This window comes from Apodemus sylvaticus, chromosome 23 (genome assembly GCF_947179515.1).
Source record: "Apodemus sylvaticus chromosome 23, mApoSyl1.1, whole genome shotgun sequence".
NCBI lineage: Eukaryota > Metazoa > Chordata > Mammalia > Rodentia > Muridae > Apodemus > Apodemus sylvaticus.
In genome coordinates this window covers 6,959,783-6,978,667 of record NC_067494.1, presented here as the reverse complement: position 1 = coordinate 6,978,667, position 18,885 = coordinate 6,959,783, and the positions used below count along the sequence as shown (strand labels likewise).

Here is an 18,885-nt window from a genome sequence, read left to right as displayed (position 1 = left end):
CTAGGCATCATTATTAAACTTCTCATCTGTGATGTCACTACAGATGCCAATAGACACAATGCTGAACAGTCCTAAGTGACGATGTCTGTGTGTCACTGAAACTGATTATAGGTTTAGGTAATAATTGTAGCTTAAGCTACTCTGGAAAACTGGCTAAGTAGGGGGGTTTCTGTAAACAAGTGAGATGCCAAGAGAGAGCCTTTCATTTGACTTCTAAAAGACACATAGTTTCCACTTTAAATTATTGTGATCATAAATCACAGTAACTCACCATTTCAAGGGCAGGAAACTGTGCCGTGCAGAGTAATTGTGCTCCTCTCACCCAAGTGTTGGGCAAGAGTGGAGTCTCCTTGTAACTGGCTGCATTTTAAATGGTAATACTTAATTTTGTCTTCCTGAAATCTCCTTCTGTGTAGAAATATGAAGTGAGTAGCTTACCAAATGTAAATATCTGTAGGATTCTGTACACTTGGTGAAGATGCTGTAAAGGAACAGCTTTGTGTATTCATAACCCAAAGCATATGTTACTGGAATGGGGTGGATTATTTCAAAACTGTCCTTAGCTCTTGCTTTGATGATTAGATTTTATGCTTGGGTAATTACACTTTAGAATCAAAATGAATTATAAATAAGATGTATAATGGATAAGAAGCAGCGGGATGTGGAGAACATGTAAGGTGTCTTATTATGAGAGATCAGCCTCTATCTCCATAATCTCTTCGCTAAATCCTCACTGTGATCAGTGTCTGTAAATAGGATCATGAGGAGAGCTCACAGGACACAGATGAAGCTGTCAGTTCTCACACTTACATGGCTACCATCTAGGAGTTTCCCATCTACTTTCATTTGCATTTGTCTGATTTGTGGTAATTCCTATTTTCACATAATGGCAAGTCATAAAAAAGTGTGTTCTAGTCTTTTTAAAAAGGCTATAAATAACAAAAGAAACATATGAAATTTGTGGAGAAATGCAGATTGCACTGAAATAATGTAATAATTTTCCAATATTTTCATTGAAATACAAAGAGAATTAAATAAGTGGGGAGAAATGGAGATGTAAGATGTTTCTTCTCAAGATACCTAAAGGTCAAGCTTGATTCTGGGTATTTTCCATAGAAAAATTACATTACTGGGTTAGAAATTTCAGAACTTCCATCTTCTAGCTTAGATAACTGCATAATGGCAACTATATATAATAATAAGGAGACCCATTGAAGTTAAAGGATTTGGCTAAGTTCATACAGTTTTCCAGCAGTGCAGCCATACAATGAAACAAAATTCCTTTTCTCTAGAAAGAAAATACCCTTAAAGTTTCCTGTGTCCTCTCTGCTCCTGACTCTCATGTTTATGAAGTGTTAGCCCATTTGGATGTGTGCACTACCTCATTTCCAGCCTTGTTCTGAGGATGTTTGAAAGGCATATGTAGATAAGTGTAACGTTTGTATTGTGTAAAAATGCTTGCATGAGGGAACTGTTACTTAATAAAGAGATGGGTGATTTGATTGTTTATGAGACTCAAGTGTGCATATTACAATGAATATCTCCTTTTGAGCAGGCGATGGAGCTATTTGAAGGTATTTCAGTCACCCCATGAAGGTGTTCTTTGAACAATGTGAGCTAATAGCACTGAGTTTGCAGTGCCATTTCTCTCATGAATTCTTATTTTTATTCATCCTTGAGGTGATTTGATAGATTAATAACCTGGGGCTCAGCAATAAGTCAGCAAAAGTGTTTCAAGTGGATGAGTGAGATAGGAGTCACAACTTTATTTATTCATTTATTTATTTACTTTATATGTATGTGCTTTAGTATATGATACCAAAATCAGTGTGTGGAGATCAGAGGGCAGCTTGTGAGAGTTTGCTCTCTCCTTACACTACACGGGTCTTGGAAATTTCAGCAAGTCAGGTTGTGAGACTTGGTAGCAAGGGCCTTTTCTGACAGCCATCTCACCAGCCCCAACCTCATGTGAAGGGCACCAATTAATGTGACCAGTGAGACAGAGGTTAGGATACAGTAGGTTCAAAGTCAGGAATTTGTAAAACAGCAGTTATGGAATACCACTAGTTATTCAATCTTGAGTATTTAATCATGTCTAACTTCTAGAGGTTTAGAAATCTATGCATGGTCTCAGCCCTTGTACTGAGTACAACAATTGTTGACATTGAGGTTCAAATTCAGTCCAGTTTCTTATCTCTCCCAACTTCCCAATATTGTAGTATTCCTTTTACAAATTAATATTTGTAGAAATGGATTAGACTACCAGAAGGCATTCAGGGGAATACCCTCAGAATGAAAAAATGGTTTTAACATTTGATGACTGAATGATGGTAGCAATGTGGAAACAATTTCATGTCCTTTTGGGAAGACCATGTTCTTCCCCTTTTGGGAAGAACAGCCTGCTATTTAGTAGATACATTTTGTCTTTTCTATATAAAAAACACTCTCAAACCAAATAGAATGATATCTCATAATCACTGCAGTTTAAATGCCTTAACTGCTCAGAAATAGCGCTAAGAATATAGATGGGGTGTATAGATCAGCCTTTTGAGACATGATACGTCCCTGCTGTGACACACCTTTACAAATCTTTTCAAGTGTTTCTCTCCAGTTAAAATTCTTTTCAAGAGTGGTATATCTGGGTGGTCAGGTAGATCTATTTCCAATTTTCTGAGGAACCTCCAGATTGATTTCTAGAGTGGTTGTAGTAGTTTGCAATCCTACCAGCAATGGAGGAGGTCTTCCTCTTTCTACACATCTTCGCCAACATGTGTTGTCACCTGAGTTTTTGATCTTAGCCATTCTGATTGGTGTAAGGTGGAAATTCAGGGTCTTTTTGATTTGCATTTCCCTGATCACTAAGGACTTTGAATATTTCTTTAACTGCTTCTCAGCTATTCGGGATTCCTCAGTTGTGAAATCTCAGTTCAGTTCTATACCCCATTTTTTGATTGGGTTGTTTGGGGGTTTTTGGAGGTTAGCTTCTTTAGTTCTTTATATATTTGGATATTAGCCCTCTATCGAATGTGGGGTTACTGAAGATTTTTTCACAATCTGTGGGTTGCTGAGATCTCAGAGCATGAGCCATTGGAATTCTGTTTAGGAAATTTCCCTCTGTGCTAATGACTTCTTGGGAATATACCCAAAAGATACCCCACCATGCCACAGGAACACATGTTCTACTATGTTTATGGTGGCCTTATCTGTGATAGCCAGAAACTGGAAACAACCCAGATGTCCCATGACTGAAGAATGGGTACAGAAAATGTGGTTCATTTACATAATGGAATATTGCACAGCTATTAAGAATAAGGACATCCTGAGTTTTGCGGACAAATGGATGGAACTAGAAAATATCATCCTGAGTGAGATGGCTCAGACCCAAAAGGACATGCATGGTATGTTCTTACTAATAAGTGGATATTAGCTTCCCCCCTCAAAAAAAGTACAGAATACCCAAGATACAGTCCACAGAACTCAAAAGCGTCAACAAGCTGAGGTATCCAAGTGAGGCTGTTTCAGTCCCACTTGGGAGTGAGAAGAAAGTAATCACAAATGGGGACGGAGTGAGGGACCTGAGAGGGAAAATGGACAGGGGTGGGGAGCAAGAGGGCAACCAGATCTGATATTGGGTGAGGGAAAAGGACCGAAGCCATGAGCACCAGCAGAATGAATTGCAACAGGCAACCTTGGAAGGTAGGAGGTTGAGGGGACCCCCCCAGAATGCACCAAAGACCTGGGAGGTCAGAGTCCTTAGATGAAATGCCTGACAATAGGGAGATGGACCTTATAGAACCTGCCTTCAACAGGAAGACAGGGCATTAAATAAGGGAGGGGGTTGCCATCCCACAGTCACAACTCTGACCCATAATCGTTCCTGTCCGAAAGAACTACAGGGATAAAAATGGAGAAAAGTCTGAGGAAAAGAAGGTCCAGTGACATTGATGCGGGGCAGAGGAGAATAAAATCTGGAGTGTGAAAAAGTAATAAATAAATAAATAAATAAATAAGAACAAATTTTTAAAAAAGATTCTTTACAAGCTAACAATGACAATGACATTGCTAATATGCACGATCAATAATTAAATAGATTAAGAGTACACATGGAAATCAAAGGCAGAGGAGGTTTGAGAAGGACTTCCGTTTGGTTCTGGAAGGGAGCTGAGCTCTAGAGAGTCAGTAGCAGCTAGCTTACCTCACAAGACAAGCCAGAATAGCCAGCAGGGCAGTCACATCTTTCTATCAAGCGTGCTGGTGGGCTCGCTGCTGATACCTGTCCTGGGTCGGCTATTTCCATGGAGATTTCAGAAATGCTACAAAGAATGCACGCATAGTTAATGATCACACAAGTGGATACAGCCTCCAAGAACTGCTCAGGGCTTACGGAACAACCTCCAAGAACTGTTCAAGGCTTAAGGAACCCCCCAAACCCCCAGATTTCTGCCAGTCAGAGGCAAATTACTTTGCTTGTTTTCAATGAACCAAAATATATCTGCTTATCAAGATAGCCTGAAATTACATACTGTAGAAAGGGGGCCACCACGCTAATAGCTACACTGTTTTGAAGCTTCTTAAATTCCAGGCACTCAGTTTGCTCTGATTACTGCATTTTTATTTCCCCTCAGACTGAGGTTATCTATTAGGAAAATATCCACATAAATCCTAAGGAGTTTACTAAATTGGATGTCTGTTGTCCTGTTGAGAAGTTATTATAAAAAATTTTAATCCCCCCATCCAGTTTTCAAAATTCGAGTAGCTTCATGCAGACATGGCCAATCAATTAGACATTTATATTCCTTCAAACAGGCAACCCAAGGTCACTTTCTTTTAGAATGTCTCTTGTCGTCACAAGCGAAATTGCTTTTAATTTACTACTCTCTTCCTCTGGAGCCTGTGGACGTCCTTTCAAGAACTTGGGAAAGCCTCCTAGAAAACAATGCCAGGCATGATCTTACCCTGATCTTTAAAAGAATAAAGAACCTTCCAAATTAATATTTTATTAGCTTATTTAAATAAATCCTTCAAGTGACTTCCTATTGGTGGGAAAGCCCTTATAGTCAGAAAAAAATGTAGTCCCAGTGAATCCTCCAATACCTTTTTCATTAATTTGAAATTATGCATTAAAATATATGCAGTCCATAAACCCAGACTATTTCATGACTGACTAACTGAAACATGGGAATGTTCTGCAAATAAACTTTTAAGTGAGACACTGAATAGTTTTGCCTCCATAAAAGGCACCTCCAGTAGCTAAAGGAGGTTGAATCATAAACTTTATAACAAGTGTAGGTAAGTTTTATTGAATTATGAAAGCACATGCTGGTTTCACTAGCATTGAGATGAGAGCTTGGGAGCCCTGACAATGTGACTATGAGAGGCTTCCTCTTTATTTACTCTAGCTTGGTCTATTCATTTGTCGTAAGACTATTTTACAGACATATATGGACTTCATGTTTTTCTTGAACACAAAAGGATATAACACATGAAAGAGACATTGAGTTACTGAGCAAATCAACACAATATTTGGCTTCTGCAGTAAAAAATTTACTTAGTTCTGCGTGAGTTCTCCTTTCATCGCTTTGAATGATTCCTCCTGCTTGTGAAGAACAAGCAGGCTCCTCCTGGAGCCTCCGTGGTTCTCTCTATTCTGTGTATTTTATTTTCTCTAATTACAACCTTTACCATAATCTATAAGCATGCTTACAACATCTTCCAGTGAGACAAACAACCCTTGATTTTATCACTGGGTCTTCCTGTCATTGTGTGGCCAGAGTCATGGAAAACAATGTTCACACTTTCAATATTAAGTTCTTTTTGTCTCATTTACTCTTTAAAAATTTGAGACTATTTCTGGCCAAAGACCTCAGTGGATGTTGATATTGAAAATGGTACCATTGGGGCTCCAAATACCATTGTCATGATGTGTGTACTAATTAACTCCTCTATTTACTTTTTTTTTGAAGTATTCCTAGTTTTGATTCCTTGATGTCACATATATTTTAGCATTTCATCTGTGCTTGGTTTTATTCACTACAATTTTGAATCGATGTACAGCATGATATCCATGTTAATTAAACATACATGTTTTACCGGCATGGACACATAGGTATGATCAAGGATATAGGAGACTGTACTAACTAGACCTTGTCTATTCCCATCCATGCTTCAAGATCATTTTCTCCAGACTTACAACACTACAGTTACCTATATGTAATCTACAGTATGTGCTATCATCCTGAACTTTCTACTGGTGCCATGACTAATGTAAGAAAGAATATTGTTCTTATGCTATTTATTTTGAGGGTAAACAATGGTCATCTTCTACCAAGTGACTGGCTTGTCTTCTGTCACCTCCATCACAAACCAACCAGTTGTTGATTTCCTCTCTGGTATCTTCTTGACCAGCCCTGTAGACCCTAGAATAAGAATGTATTTTCCATTATACTTTACCGGCTTTGTCTCACAACATTTCCATAAGTAGCCTTGATGAGAATATAGTGAATATCATATAGTATATCCAAGAAGTCTTCACGGGTCACAGTTCTACTGATTCGAGGATCATCACCATAATATTTCCATTCTTTCTGTAAATGAGAATGAAAACCACCATGGTGACAGAACTGAATGAAAAAAAAAATTAGTGTATCTTTGCACCAAAGAACTACAAACTTTACCTCTGTCATTTCTATTTCATGCCGTGTCAACTGACCAATGAGAGGGGCAGCCATGTGCCTGGTAATAATTCTAGCATGAGTAGGAGTTCCACCTCGAATGATAACTTGAGGCTTATATGTGGCGAAGCCTGTCTCATCCCGAGCCTCAAAATAGATGGCGTACTTGAGTTTGCCCCCATAGGCCATCAACTGAAAAGAAAAATAATAGATTAGAAATGTTGAGGTAAACTTCTAAATTACCTGACTCCTAAATCATGTTTAATTTAGTTCATTTGTGAATTCAGGGTTATTATTGTTATTATTATTGTTATTGTTATTGTGGTTATTATTATTATTATTATTATTATTTTACCTTTTTCCCTTCAAATTGTTCTGGGAGTTTCCAGTAAAAGGGTTCCAAATGGAGATCTTGCCTGACTTCATCCATCTTTGCAACAATCTCTGGGTTCTGGAAAGCAATGCCTTTGGTAGTCGTGTGCTGCAGGGCCTCGTCCACCAGAGGCAGAATGGTCTGCTCATCACTCAAAGTCACCTGCACAAAGTAACATTTCAGCAGGAAAGTGGAACATGAGCCTTTGGGTCACGCTTTTAAAGCTAGGTATGGAGTCCATGTCTATCTGACTTTCTGCCCCCACTTTGGTGGGTTGCACCTCCCCCCCCCCAAAAAATGAACTGAGACATGGTTGGCGAGAGCAGAAGGAAGTGCATGCTTTGAAATGAGTTGCACAATGAAACTCATAATCTCTGAAAACTGCAATGCTTTTTTCCACTAACAAAAAGTTGAAATTAAATTCTAGGGAAACAAAGGGAAATCAAAGTCAAAATAAGCATGATGCCGTCCAAACACTGTTCAGCGTCCTATGGCTGGGTGGGAGGCGTGCAACAGGTTCTGGTTTTCAGGGCTGTATTACACGCCACCAGCTACCCGTCAGTGCCTCCCCCTCAGGATGTAACAGCTTCCAGCTACCTCAATGCTTCCTTCCAGTTTCCACTTGCCATTTTTCTTATCAAAATTAACTGAACAGTCTTCTAGAAAGAATTTCCAAGAGGCATTTATGCCAACCGCCTAATGGCACATCGAGCCTTTACGGTTTCTGAGTGCACGCAGGAGACGAGGTTACTTGAATGTTTTGCCATTTGCTACTCCTCCTCACTCAGGGCCTGACTAAATGATTCCTGAAGGGATAGCATCCCGCCATGACATGCCTCAGCAGCTTCTGACTCACCCTCGCACGGACCAGTCCCTTTGCTTCAGAGCATTGACTAGTAACTCCAAAGCAGTAGCAGCTGCTGCAGCCAAGTGGGTTCTTGGCATCTAGTCCAAATCTGCCAGGCCGGCACCTGTCACAGTGCACACCTTCCACATTTACCTGAAGAAAGAAGAGGCCCCTTCAGGGTTCACGGGAATCGTTATAGGAGAAATCGACTTAAGCACAGGGAACTGCAACACGCTTCTTTTTCAATTAATGACAACCAAGCAAATGAATGAATAATACACTACTTATGTATACCGCAAATGCTATTTTGGGTTCACAGCTCTGTCAGGAACCCCTGGGACTTTCTAAGGGACCTGATTCCTAAATTTATCTGTTTCTGCAGGTACTGCATACTGTTCGGGAGGTCTAAGCTGTGCATTTCCTACAACTCTGTTGTGAGCAATAAAATTTTCAAAAGCAAGTGAAACCAATGATTCCTACGTGCAAAAAAAAAAAAAAAAAAAAAAAGCAGAGAGGAAACTGAAACTCCACGTTTGTATATATGCTATAATAGTATATAATTGCCATAATATAATGCATATGCACCATGCAGCAAATATAGCATACGGACAAGATAAAGCATTCATGTATGGAGCGTGATAACCCGATTAATTAGGGTCTTTCACATAGAGGCTATTATCTTAAATTCAAGGTCATGTTCACCATGGCTTGTTCACTCCCTAGGTTTCAGCATACTGTTTTCTTGCTTTCTTGGCATAGACTTTTTTTTTGAAAAGCTATCTGTGACACTGTTTCAACCACATTTATCCTGGGATTGTTTTTTTTTTTTTTCAGGAATATATAAAGGACAGAAACCATCCCTCTTACCCATTTTAATTGGCTGCTTTTCTACACCATTTAACAGTTTTAATGGGAGCTAAAAATTTCACATAGTTTTCCACTGTAATGTCAGTGTTCACATTTGATGAAATTTTACTGAATTTACATAGAAATAAATATGCTTCGGTGCGTTGCAGTGCAGTGCGGTGGCTGCTGATTTACCACAGGAGAAAGGGTTTGGGATAAGCTTATCTATCAACTGTGGCTTTTCTCTGACTATGCCTGTAAGACCCTACTGCCCACCATGCAGTCATTTCCTTGAGGAAAAAGAACACAGAAGAAAAGAAACTTCAGTCACCCTGGAACCTATATCCTATGTACTGACTGGAAACAAGCTTGCACTTGGGTTGAAAGTAGTTCTTGAAAAGGGGCCTCTGAAAGCCAATGAACACCACTCATCAAGAAAACCTGGCCATGAACACTTGTCTGCATTGCTGAATGGGGCAAGAATAGAAAACAGTGAATGAAAGTAAAGCTGAGTGACAGGGTGTCCAAGGAAGCGGGACTTCCCTTGGATTCTCTCAGTCACACGTACCTTGCAGGTGCACTGTCCGGTTTGATCGCTACAGGAGCATTTCTCAGTCTCTGAATCGCAAGTTGCGGCATCTGTCCCTGGAAGGAAGCAGTCACAGAGGCTGCAGAGAGGATAGTTCCAGTGACCTCGGCTGCACTCTGAACACTTCATACCAGAGAATTTCGGATGACAGCTGCACTGGCCCGTGTTTGCATTGCACTGTGCAGCCAAGGACCCCACAGTGCTGCAGTTACACACCTGTGGGAGGGAGAGAACCAGCAACTGCTGATGCAAACTGCATAGAAAACATCTTAAAGTCTTACTACTAGCATTTCTATTCCACTATGCACATATGAAACACAAATCTATTGTATCCTTTATAATGTTGAAATTTAGTTCTTTGGGACACATTAGTGAACAAACATAGCATTAAAAAGCTTCCTGCATGGAGAAAAATGGATGATAATCTAGAAATCCCAATGCCATGTGATAAGAGAGAAAATGTAGGCTTTGATTTGCTGTTTTGTTTTATTTTGAGTTATTTTAAACTGCACTGTTTATTTTGGGTGTGCACCAATGTGTGAATATGTATGTGTGCATGTGTGCTTTCGAGAGTTTGTACACTTTCCTGTAGGTGCATATGCCAGAGGTCACCAACAAGGATCCTTCTTCAAGTTTTTACCCATCTTATTTTGGAGACACTGCCTATTACAGGTGTGTGAGCATCGCCTGTCAAGCTTTCTCTGTGAGATCTAGGGGTCAAGGGCAGGGCCTCATGTTTGGGTGGCAAGCACCATGCTCACTAATCAGCTCTTCGACTCTGATAACAAACTATTTTCCTGTCTCTTCGTTGCTATGCAGTGAAGAGGCTGGAAGAGGAGCTACCCTGCAGAGGTCTTAGGGCTACTGAGATGGCTCAGTGGGTAGAGAGCAGCGCTAGCATACAGGCCTAAGGACCAATCCTACAAGATGATAAGAGAGAGCTACTCAATGCACCTGCGTGGCACACTTAAAAACAATCCTTAAAAAGTTACTTTACAGGAGCAATATGTACTTTTGCTATGATTATATTACATATGGATTCTTTCTTCTTTTCTTTCTTTTTCTTTTTTCCATTTTCTTTTCTCATTTCTTTTCTTTCTTTCTTTCTTTCTTTCTTTCTTTCTTTCTTTCTTTCTTTCTTTCTTTCTTTCTTTCTTTCTTTTTTTTTTCCAGAGTGGAGGAGGATGACTTTCCCTCTCCATTTATTTAATTACACTAGTCACAACATTAAAACAAGAACAAAAGTTAGTGCCTGGATCAAAAAACATTCAAACAAAACCAAAAACAAACAACCCCTTTCTATTGTATTCCTTCCTTCTGAATAATTTGTAATTAGTAATTAAATTTGATTAAAATTTAAGTATAAATAAGGTATTGAGATTTGATTATGAGCCTGGAACTATATGAACATTTTCACACTCCCAACCTCCCACACGAACATTTCATTTTAATTTCTCACAAATTCAGTAAAAAGTAGGACTTTATAGTCACGTCATAGCTAACACTTGTATAGTTGCAAAATTATGTGTCCGGACCTATGCTTCACTTACACAAACCACTTATTAGCCACATAGCCTAAGGCAGGTTAATTCAGCTCCACATGCATCAGATTGTCCTGTGCTCAAGACACGGTACAGTGCCCAATTCGTGTAGAGATGCTATGAGGGTGTCATGAGGGTAGAAGGAAGTCATTTTGGTTATATTTCCCAGATAATGAAACAGAAGAAGATGTAAGAGGTTTTCACAGCTGCCCAATAGTAGGTAAGTGGCAGAACAGAGATCTGGATAAGCATGTTCTTCGAGAGGACACAGAATAGTAAGAAAGTAAAAGAGAAAGCCAGATATACCTTTCCCTAATTCAGAAGTGGGATGTAGGGATACTCAAGACTGCCCAATAGTAAAGCTAGGCATGGGCTTCCAACTCAGCAGAGGATAGTGTTCTTGGAGGGAGAGGTGAGGCAAGAAGGAACCTTCTAACAAAGTTTCTAACATGCAGAATAAACCACTGTCTTATTGTGGTGACTAATCTTGGTTGTCAACTATATCACATCTTGAATCAAACAAAACCCAAGCTCCGGGCTCTCTTGTGAGTGATTCTATTAGATTATTTAAAACAAGAAGACCCACCTTAACTCTGGGCTGTGCCTTGTGGCAGCCTGCCTAAAAAGACACGGAAGAAGGAAGCTTTGCTTTTTGCCTGTTTGCAACTCTCTCTTTCTGGCAAGTTCAACTGTCCTGTTGCTGAGTCATTTCTTTGCTGGTATTAAAGATAGATTTGTTGACATTTTAATGTAGACTAAAGATGAGCAGCTCTGCACGAATTGGCCAGGACTCCAGGACCAGAGTGAGATTGCAGAGTCGTCGGCCTCATGAACAGAGCAACCACAGGATTCTTTCTTTTTTCCTTGTGATGCAACTATTGTTTGGATTACCTGGGCCAAATCCTATAAATCCCCTTTTACTATAAATATGTACCTATATTCATCCTACAAGTTTTATCCTATTACAGAACCCTGATTAATACAATGACTTTCACATAATTCACTGTTAAAGAATATCAGATGTAGAATGAACTTTAAAAATTAGGATGATTTAGTTATTCACAGAAAAAAAACTTTTTTTTGGCCAATTTCACTTAGTATGTGTAGACTTGCTTAAAATAACCAGAAAGAAAATAATGATATGGTATGGAAACTATAATCAGAGAGTAGATTTTAAAAAGTTCCATAGAACATCCCTATTTTTAGAGAGCAAAAATATGAAATGTCTTCTAAACAACTTGTGTATAATCAAGTAACTAGTTCTTGAAATATTGCTAGCAGTTCAAATAGACCCTGGGATGGGTCCAATCTGGAAGCTTATTTGAGAAGTTACTGTGGGGATGACTGAGACAATTAACTGTATGTTTAGATAGCACTGTACCCAATATCAAACTTAAATTACATTTAGATATAATGTTTGATTAGCAAAAGAGGGTTGATTTTCCTTTTCTCCATCAGTGAATGATTCTTGGGCAAGGCTTAACTTCCGGAGACCCGGTAGATTAATCTACAATGGAAGAACCCCATTAGCTACGCTCACAGACTCTAGGCTCCTGATACCAAGAGGCCCTCAACTCCATAATTCTGTGGCCATCAGTCACATAGGGCATTGCCCCAAGCCCCTGGTATTGTGTCTGCACTCCACCTCCACAGTTACCTGGATACACTGAATTTGCCCCACCCCACAGTTGCCTGGCAACAGCCAGGTAGCCCAGCCCACTATAAAAAGGCATGCTTGGCCCTGCCTCTCTCTTATTGTGTCATCCTCTTACTCTCCTGTCTGTCTCTCTTGTCTCTTGTCCCTTTGACCCCCCATTCCCTTCCCTTTCTTTCCATGTGACCATGGCCGACTTCTACTTCTCTACCCTCTCTCACCCTTCTCTTCGACAATAAATCATCACTAAAACCAATAGATTGCCTCCCAGCATTTCCAGCTGTCAGACAGGACCAAGGACTCACTGCTTGCAGGAACCGCACCAGCATGGCTGATGCCCTGTCCGGCCCCCTTCCCCTTCAGCCCGGGGCTGACAGAGCTGTCCCCCTTCTCAACTCCTTTGAGGTGTCCAGTGGCTTCCTGCAATGCTCGGAGATCTAGTACCTGTTGTCCCTGGCCTCTGTGAAGCCTATATCCCGAGTCTGTGTCCTTTTCATATCCCCCCACCCCAAGGGTCCAGCAACCTCACGGCCCTATGCCTGTTCTGCAACCCATGGGATCATGAGGCAGGTTTCCATGTCTGCTCTGCAAGAGCCGGAGAAATTTTGGCAGGACACGGTTTTTTTCCCCATCCTCCTCTCCCTACACCTTGCTCCCTACAAGCTGCTGCCGTACAAACAACGGCAGGCTAGTTATTCTCCTACAAAGGCAGCTTAAATGATGCGGTTGATCACACCTCTTCACAGAGCAATTCTCCATGCCAAAAAGAACAAGGGTCTCTAAATCTCAAATTAATGTTGTTTCAAATAATACTGACCCAATCAGAATGCAAGCTCGTAAATAATTTCTAATAGCCACATTGATTTTTGTAAATCCTCCTAATAGAAAAATGTGCACTTATTCAGAAATTTAGATTTTTTTAAAAATGAAATCTATAGATTTAGGGAAAAAAATTGTTCCAAACAAAAGTATAAGAAATTAGATCTAGAAAAGAAATGATACAAACTGTTCATACACAGAAAATTAGATGAAGATAGTAAGTACAAAGCTACTTATATTCTTGGTTTATGTGTGTGAATGGTGTGTGTGTGAGAGAGAGAGAGAGAGAGAGAGAGAGAGCGCATATATTTACAATACATAGAAACTCATATTTAATTTTAATGGAAAACGTTCTCAGAAGAAAAATGAACAAAAGATTTATAAAAACTTCTTAAAAGAATGCACATAAGTGGCAAATAGTTGACTAAATAAGCAACCCAATTCCCACCATTGTTTGGCATAAAGAATTGCAAATGAGAAAAGTAGGAATACATAGTGAACTAATAAATTAAAATTAAAATAGAATTGTCTGTGTTGGCAAAGATGTGGGGTATTCTTAAGAGAAATCAGAACTTATGGTTTATGAATATAGTGCTAACTCCCACACTAATGTTCATAACAAAGATACTAATGGATGCTCCAAACTGCCTATAAATATAAGCAAATTAACAAATTCTAGTATAATATACAATGTATTATTATTATTAAACAATTAAATAGAACAAATTTGAGTATATGCCATAGGATGGGTAAACTATCCATATCCGAAAGCATAACACTAAGGGACAGAAGGCAAATCAAATTCTCTCTCCTCAAGGTAAGACAAAACAACATATAAAATATTATCCCATTTTCATAGGGATGAGGAAATCTGTAAACTACACTATTAGAAAACAATGCAGTGGTACCAGGAGGTATGAAGGCCAGATGATTTACAAGTAAGTGGCACAGGGGATTGAAATTGTTGGTAAAGACTCATCACACTGTAACTAGATGAGTTTAATCTCATTTAATGAGTGTTTCACCAATGAGCTGTAAACAATAAATAACCAAATAAGCCCTGAATACCTCAGCTTCCTGAAGTGGTCCTTTTCCCCATGACTCTTATGGGAATATTTCTCTCCTAGCCTGTCCAGACTAGAGCTGGGTAGTCATTCTTAAGCCTTCTCCCTGTTGCCTCCAAAGAAGAGGATTCAGATAAGCTTAAGGTGTCTACACGGAAGCCCACACTAGAGCCTCATTGAAGTCACAGGGTCCTGTCATGGAATCGTTCATGAGTATTTCTATAACAGTCTCATGGCTGATTCTTCCTTGTTGATACTAAGCAAGAATCTGGCTATAACAGTTTCTATAGTTTATCCATAGGGGAAAGTATTTACAAAGAGGATATTTGCAAGCTCTAGGTAGTTTATTTGGCTCTTCAGATTCCTTTTAATCAAATCTTGAAAATTAAAACCAAATTAATTTAGTACAATTTTTACAGCATTTTTGGAAATTAATGTTTTGTTCTCGTTTATTTTACAGTTATATTTTATTATGTTTAAGAATGAGATAGTTTGGGGTTTTATTATAGATTTATTTATCCATTTCCTTCTATTTTTGTAGGTATCATAAATTCAACTAATAAATGTCTCTGTCACAGTAAAATAAAAAATTATGACCTGTGTCTTTACGATATCTTTGATAATTCTGCTATTTGGTGAGGTGATATTGGGTTGAAATATATAGTTACAGACCTCAGCTGACTGAAAACTATGAGAAAATGATCAGAAGTCAATGACCCACTTACCTTACAGCCAGTGACAATGCTGTGACCCCAGGTGTTGGGAAGACACTCAGAGCACTTCTCTCCAGTGGTATTGGGAGGACAAATGCATTGACCAGTTTTTGGGTCACAGTTGTTGCCCAGATGAGAACAGTCACATGCTTACCAAGAAAAAGAGAAAAAGCAAAAATGAGTCAAAGAAAGGTAAAATTTTGATATAAACTGCCAAATTTTTAACGCGTTAATTTGCTCCTTTCTATTTTTAATACTATATTTAAGGAACCATGAGTATGGGGAGGTACCTACCTTGTTATTTATAGTATTGGTATGTTTCACAAGTGTCCCATCAATAAATGCTCCATTTTTGTTTTGTAACTACAACCTTTTAGCACTTTCAGTTTTTCTATAAAGTAAGCAATATTGTCAAATTCTCTCAACTATCTCTTCCGTGGATACTATAAAATATAATGTGTTTTGTACATAGATTTATTTTATTTATTGATTTTTAGAAGCCGATTGTTCTTTAATTAGAACAACTGCTGGGAGCCTCTGGGCCTGAAGAGGGTAGTGGTTGGGAACAGAGTAGGACTCTGATGTGGCTTTAAAGTCTCAGGGTTTCAGAACACTCTAGCTCTCTAACTATACTGAAGTGCTGATAACTTCTGAAAAGTCCTGAAAATGTTCTTGCTCTTTCTAAGGGTAAAAACTGCTGACTTAGGCAATTGACACCTGTAGCCTAACAGTGGAGGATTAAGAAATATGGCCTTTGTTGTATCTCAGCAGGAACTGCACAGTTCTTTCAGCCAGCTAGTCTGGGAGTTGCAGGAAGAAAAAGGGACACTCTGAAAAAAAATTATAGCGTTTATTGCTAAGCTGTAAAAAGTTTCTTGTGAAAGCTAGCTAAGAAACAAGGGAAGGCGTAAAGATCCTAAGTAGGGCAAGGGAAAAATTCCTTTTCTTCTCTTTTTCTAAGAAGTGTTCTGTCCAAAAAAGTTCTCTTCAGCTCAGTTCCTCTCACTCTTCCTTTTGTCCTTAGCACTTCAACATTTTTCATAACACATGATCACATGGTAAAAGTTCATCAGAAGTTCACAAATAAAATCGCAAGTTGAAATAGAAGTTTACAAAAGAGAATGTTTACATGCATATCCATTAGAAGTAAATATCTATCTAAACATTCATCACCTGTCACAGCTCCATGGTTTCACTAAGAGTTAAAAACCAAACAAGGGAAAGATCTATATGACAAGAACTTTAGGTCTCTGAAGAAGGAAATTGAAGAAGACCTCAGAAAATGGAAAAATGTGCCATGCTCATGGATTGGCAGGATTAATATTGTTAAAATGGCCATCTTGGCAAAAGCGATCTACAGATTCAATGCAATCCCCATCAAAATCCCAACTCAGTTCTTCACAGAGTTAGAAAAAGCAAATCTCAAATTCATCTCGAATAACAAGAAACCCAGGATAGCTAAAACTATTCTCAACAACAAAAGAAATTCTGGGGGAATCAGTATCCCTGAATTCAAGCAATACTACAGAGCAATAGTGTTAAAAACTGCATGGTATTGGCACAGGGACAGACAAGTGGACCAATGGAATAGAATTGAAGATCCAGAAATGAATCCACACACCTATGGTCACTTGATCTTCGAAAAAGGAGCCAAAAACATCCAGTGGAAAAAAGATAGCCTTTTCATCCTTGTCTCCTTGTACTAAGCTCAAATCCAAATGGATCAAGGACCTCCACATAAAGCCAGACACTCTGAAGCTAATAGAAAAGAAACTGGGGAAGACCCTTGAGGACATCAGTACAGGGAGAAAGTTTCTGAACAGAACACCAATAGCGTATGCTCTAAGAGCAAGAATTGACAAATGGGACCTCAGCAGCCTTATTTATAATAGCCAGAAGCTAGAAAGAACCCAGATGCCCCTCAAAGGAGGAATGGATTCAGAAAATGTGGTATATTTACACAATGGAATACTACTCAGCAATTAGAAACCATGAATTCACAAAATTTTTAGGCAAATGGTTTGATCTGGAAAATATCCTAAGTGAGGTAACCCAATCACAAAAGAATGAACATGGAATGCAATCTCTGATAAGTGGATATTAATTAGCCCAGAAGCCCTGAATACCCAAGGCACAAACTGCATAACAAATGACTCCCATGAAGAAGTATGGAGATGGTCCTGATCCTGGAAAGGATGTATCTAGCATTGGAAAGGAATTTAAGGACAGAGAAAAAGGAGGGAGGTGATTGGAGAAGGGATGGAGAGAAGAAGGTTTATGGGACATTGGGGAGGGGAGATCCAGGAAAGGGGAAATCATTTGGAATGTAAACAAAGAATATAGAAAATAAAAATATTAAAAAATAAAAAAATAAAAATAAAAACCATAATTGAGTTATTAGTGAAATTTTATATAGATAAACTCAGTCAATATTTATCTTCTGTCATTGCATATATAATAATTCAATAGTTCCCTTTTTATGACCTTTGGTTAATTGTTTAACAACGTCTTGGAATGTGCTTTGGCTACTATCTAAGTGCAATTAACTGTGGACACATGAGAGACTAAGGGATTTCTCATTGCAGTTTTGACTATCAGAAAAGGACCTTATAGCAGTCCCCTTATAAAAGAGCTTAATAACCACTAATGTAATTTTAGGAATTCTTATAGGATTATCATTAAGAATTAAGAAGTCATCTATTTGTCTATATAGCATAACTACAAGATAGTACATCTTTGTAGATCTGCTCAAAAGGGGAGGGTTAATATCTAGTGATTGTTAAATATGTTTAATAATAACAGGTAAAGCATATTAATAGAAGGAATCCTTTCTAAAATGAATTCCCTTGGGCCATGCCTATAGAGGAAATCTGTTCTGGAATATAATCTGAAGCAGACTATTTCAGGAAGATCACCTGCTAGTTATTAGCTTGTCCTATGATGGCTCCTGACAAACAATGAGAGGTTTCAGTCTCTCTAAGGGAGTGGTTCCCTTGCATTGTGGCCCAGGGACCTTGGGGGTTTTACAGGACAGAAAGGGGACTCTGTATATTGTTTTAACTATGTTTAGGTATGGGCCTTGAATTCCTGTTCTTTCCAAGACTTTTAGCATGAAAGGATGCTGAATTTTGTCAAATGCTTTTTCAGCATCTAATGAAATGATCATAAGTTTTTTTTGAGTTTGTTAATGTAGTGGAGGGCATTGATGGATTTCTTGATATTGAACCATCCCTGCATCCCTAGGATGAAGCCCACTTGATCGTGGTGGATGATCATTGTGATGTATTCTTGGATTTGGTTAGCAAGAATTTTATTGAGTATTTTTGCATCGATATTCATAAGGGAAATTGGCCTGAAGTTCTCGTTCTTTGTTGGATCTTTGTGTGGTTTTGGTATTAGTGTAATTGTGGCTTCATTGAATGAGTTGGGTAGTGTACCTTCTGTTTCTATTTTGTGGGATAGTTTGAAGAGTATTGGTGTTAGGTCTTTTTTGAGGGTCTGATAGAATTCTGCACTGAAGTCATCTGGTCCCGTGCTTTTATTGGTTGGGAGACTTTCTATGATCCTTTTTATTTCTTTAGGGGTTATGGGACAGTTTGATCCTGATTTAATTTTGGGGTTTGGTATCTATCTAGGAAATTGTCCATTCCCTCCAGATTCTCCAATTGTGTTGAGTATAGGCTTTGGTAGTAAGATCTGATGTTTTTTTGAATTTCCTCAGTTTCTGTTGTTATATCTCCCTTTTCATATCTAATTTTGTTAATCTGG

General features: G+C 38.7%; 1 protein-coding gene across 1 annotated transcript in view; it reads right to left on the bottom strand.

Annotated features, from left to right (window-relative positions):
* Positions 1 to 18,885, bottom strand: part of Lama2 (laminin subunit alpha 2) — a 606,823-nt gene that overhangs the window by 184,405 nt on the left and 403,533 nt on the right. Inside the window, 7 exon segments of the mRNA XM_052169299.1 lie at positions 4,196 to 4,313; positions 6,451 to 6,584; positions 6,675 to 6,863; positions 7,027 to 7,206; positions 7,901 to 8,044; positions 9,306 to 9,542; positions 15,130 to 15,266. Coding sequence (XP_052025259.1) covers positions 4,196 to 4,313; positions 6,451 to 6,584; positions 6,675 to 6,863; positions 7,027 to 7,206; positions 7,901 to 8,044; positions 9,306 to 9,542; positions 15,130 to 15,266 — 1,139 coding nt within the window.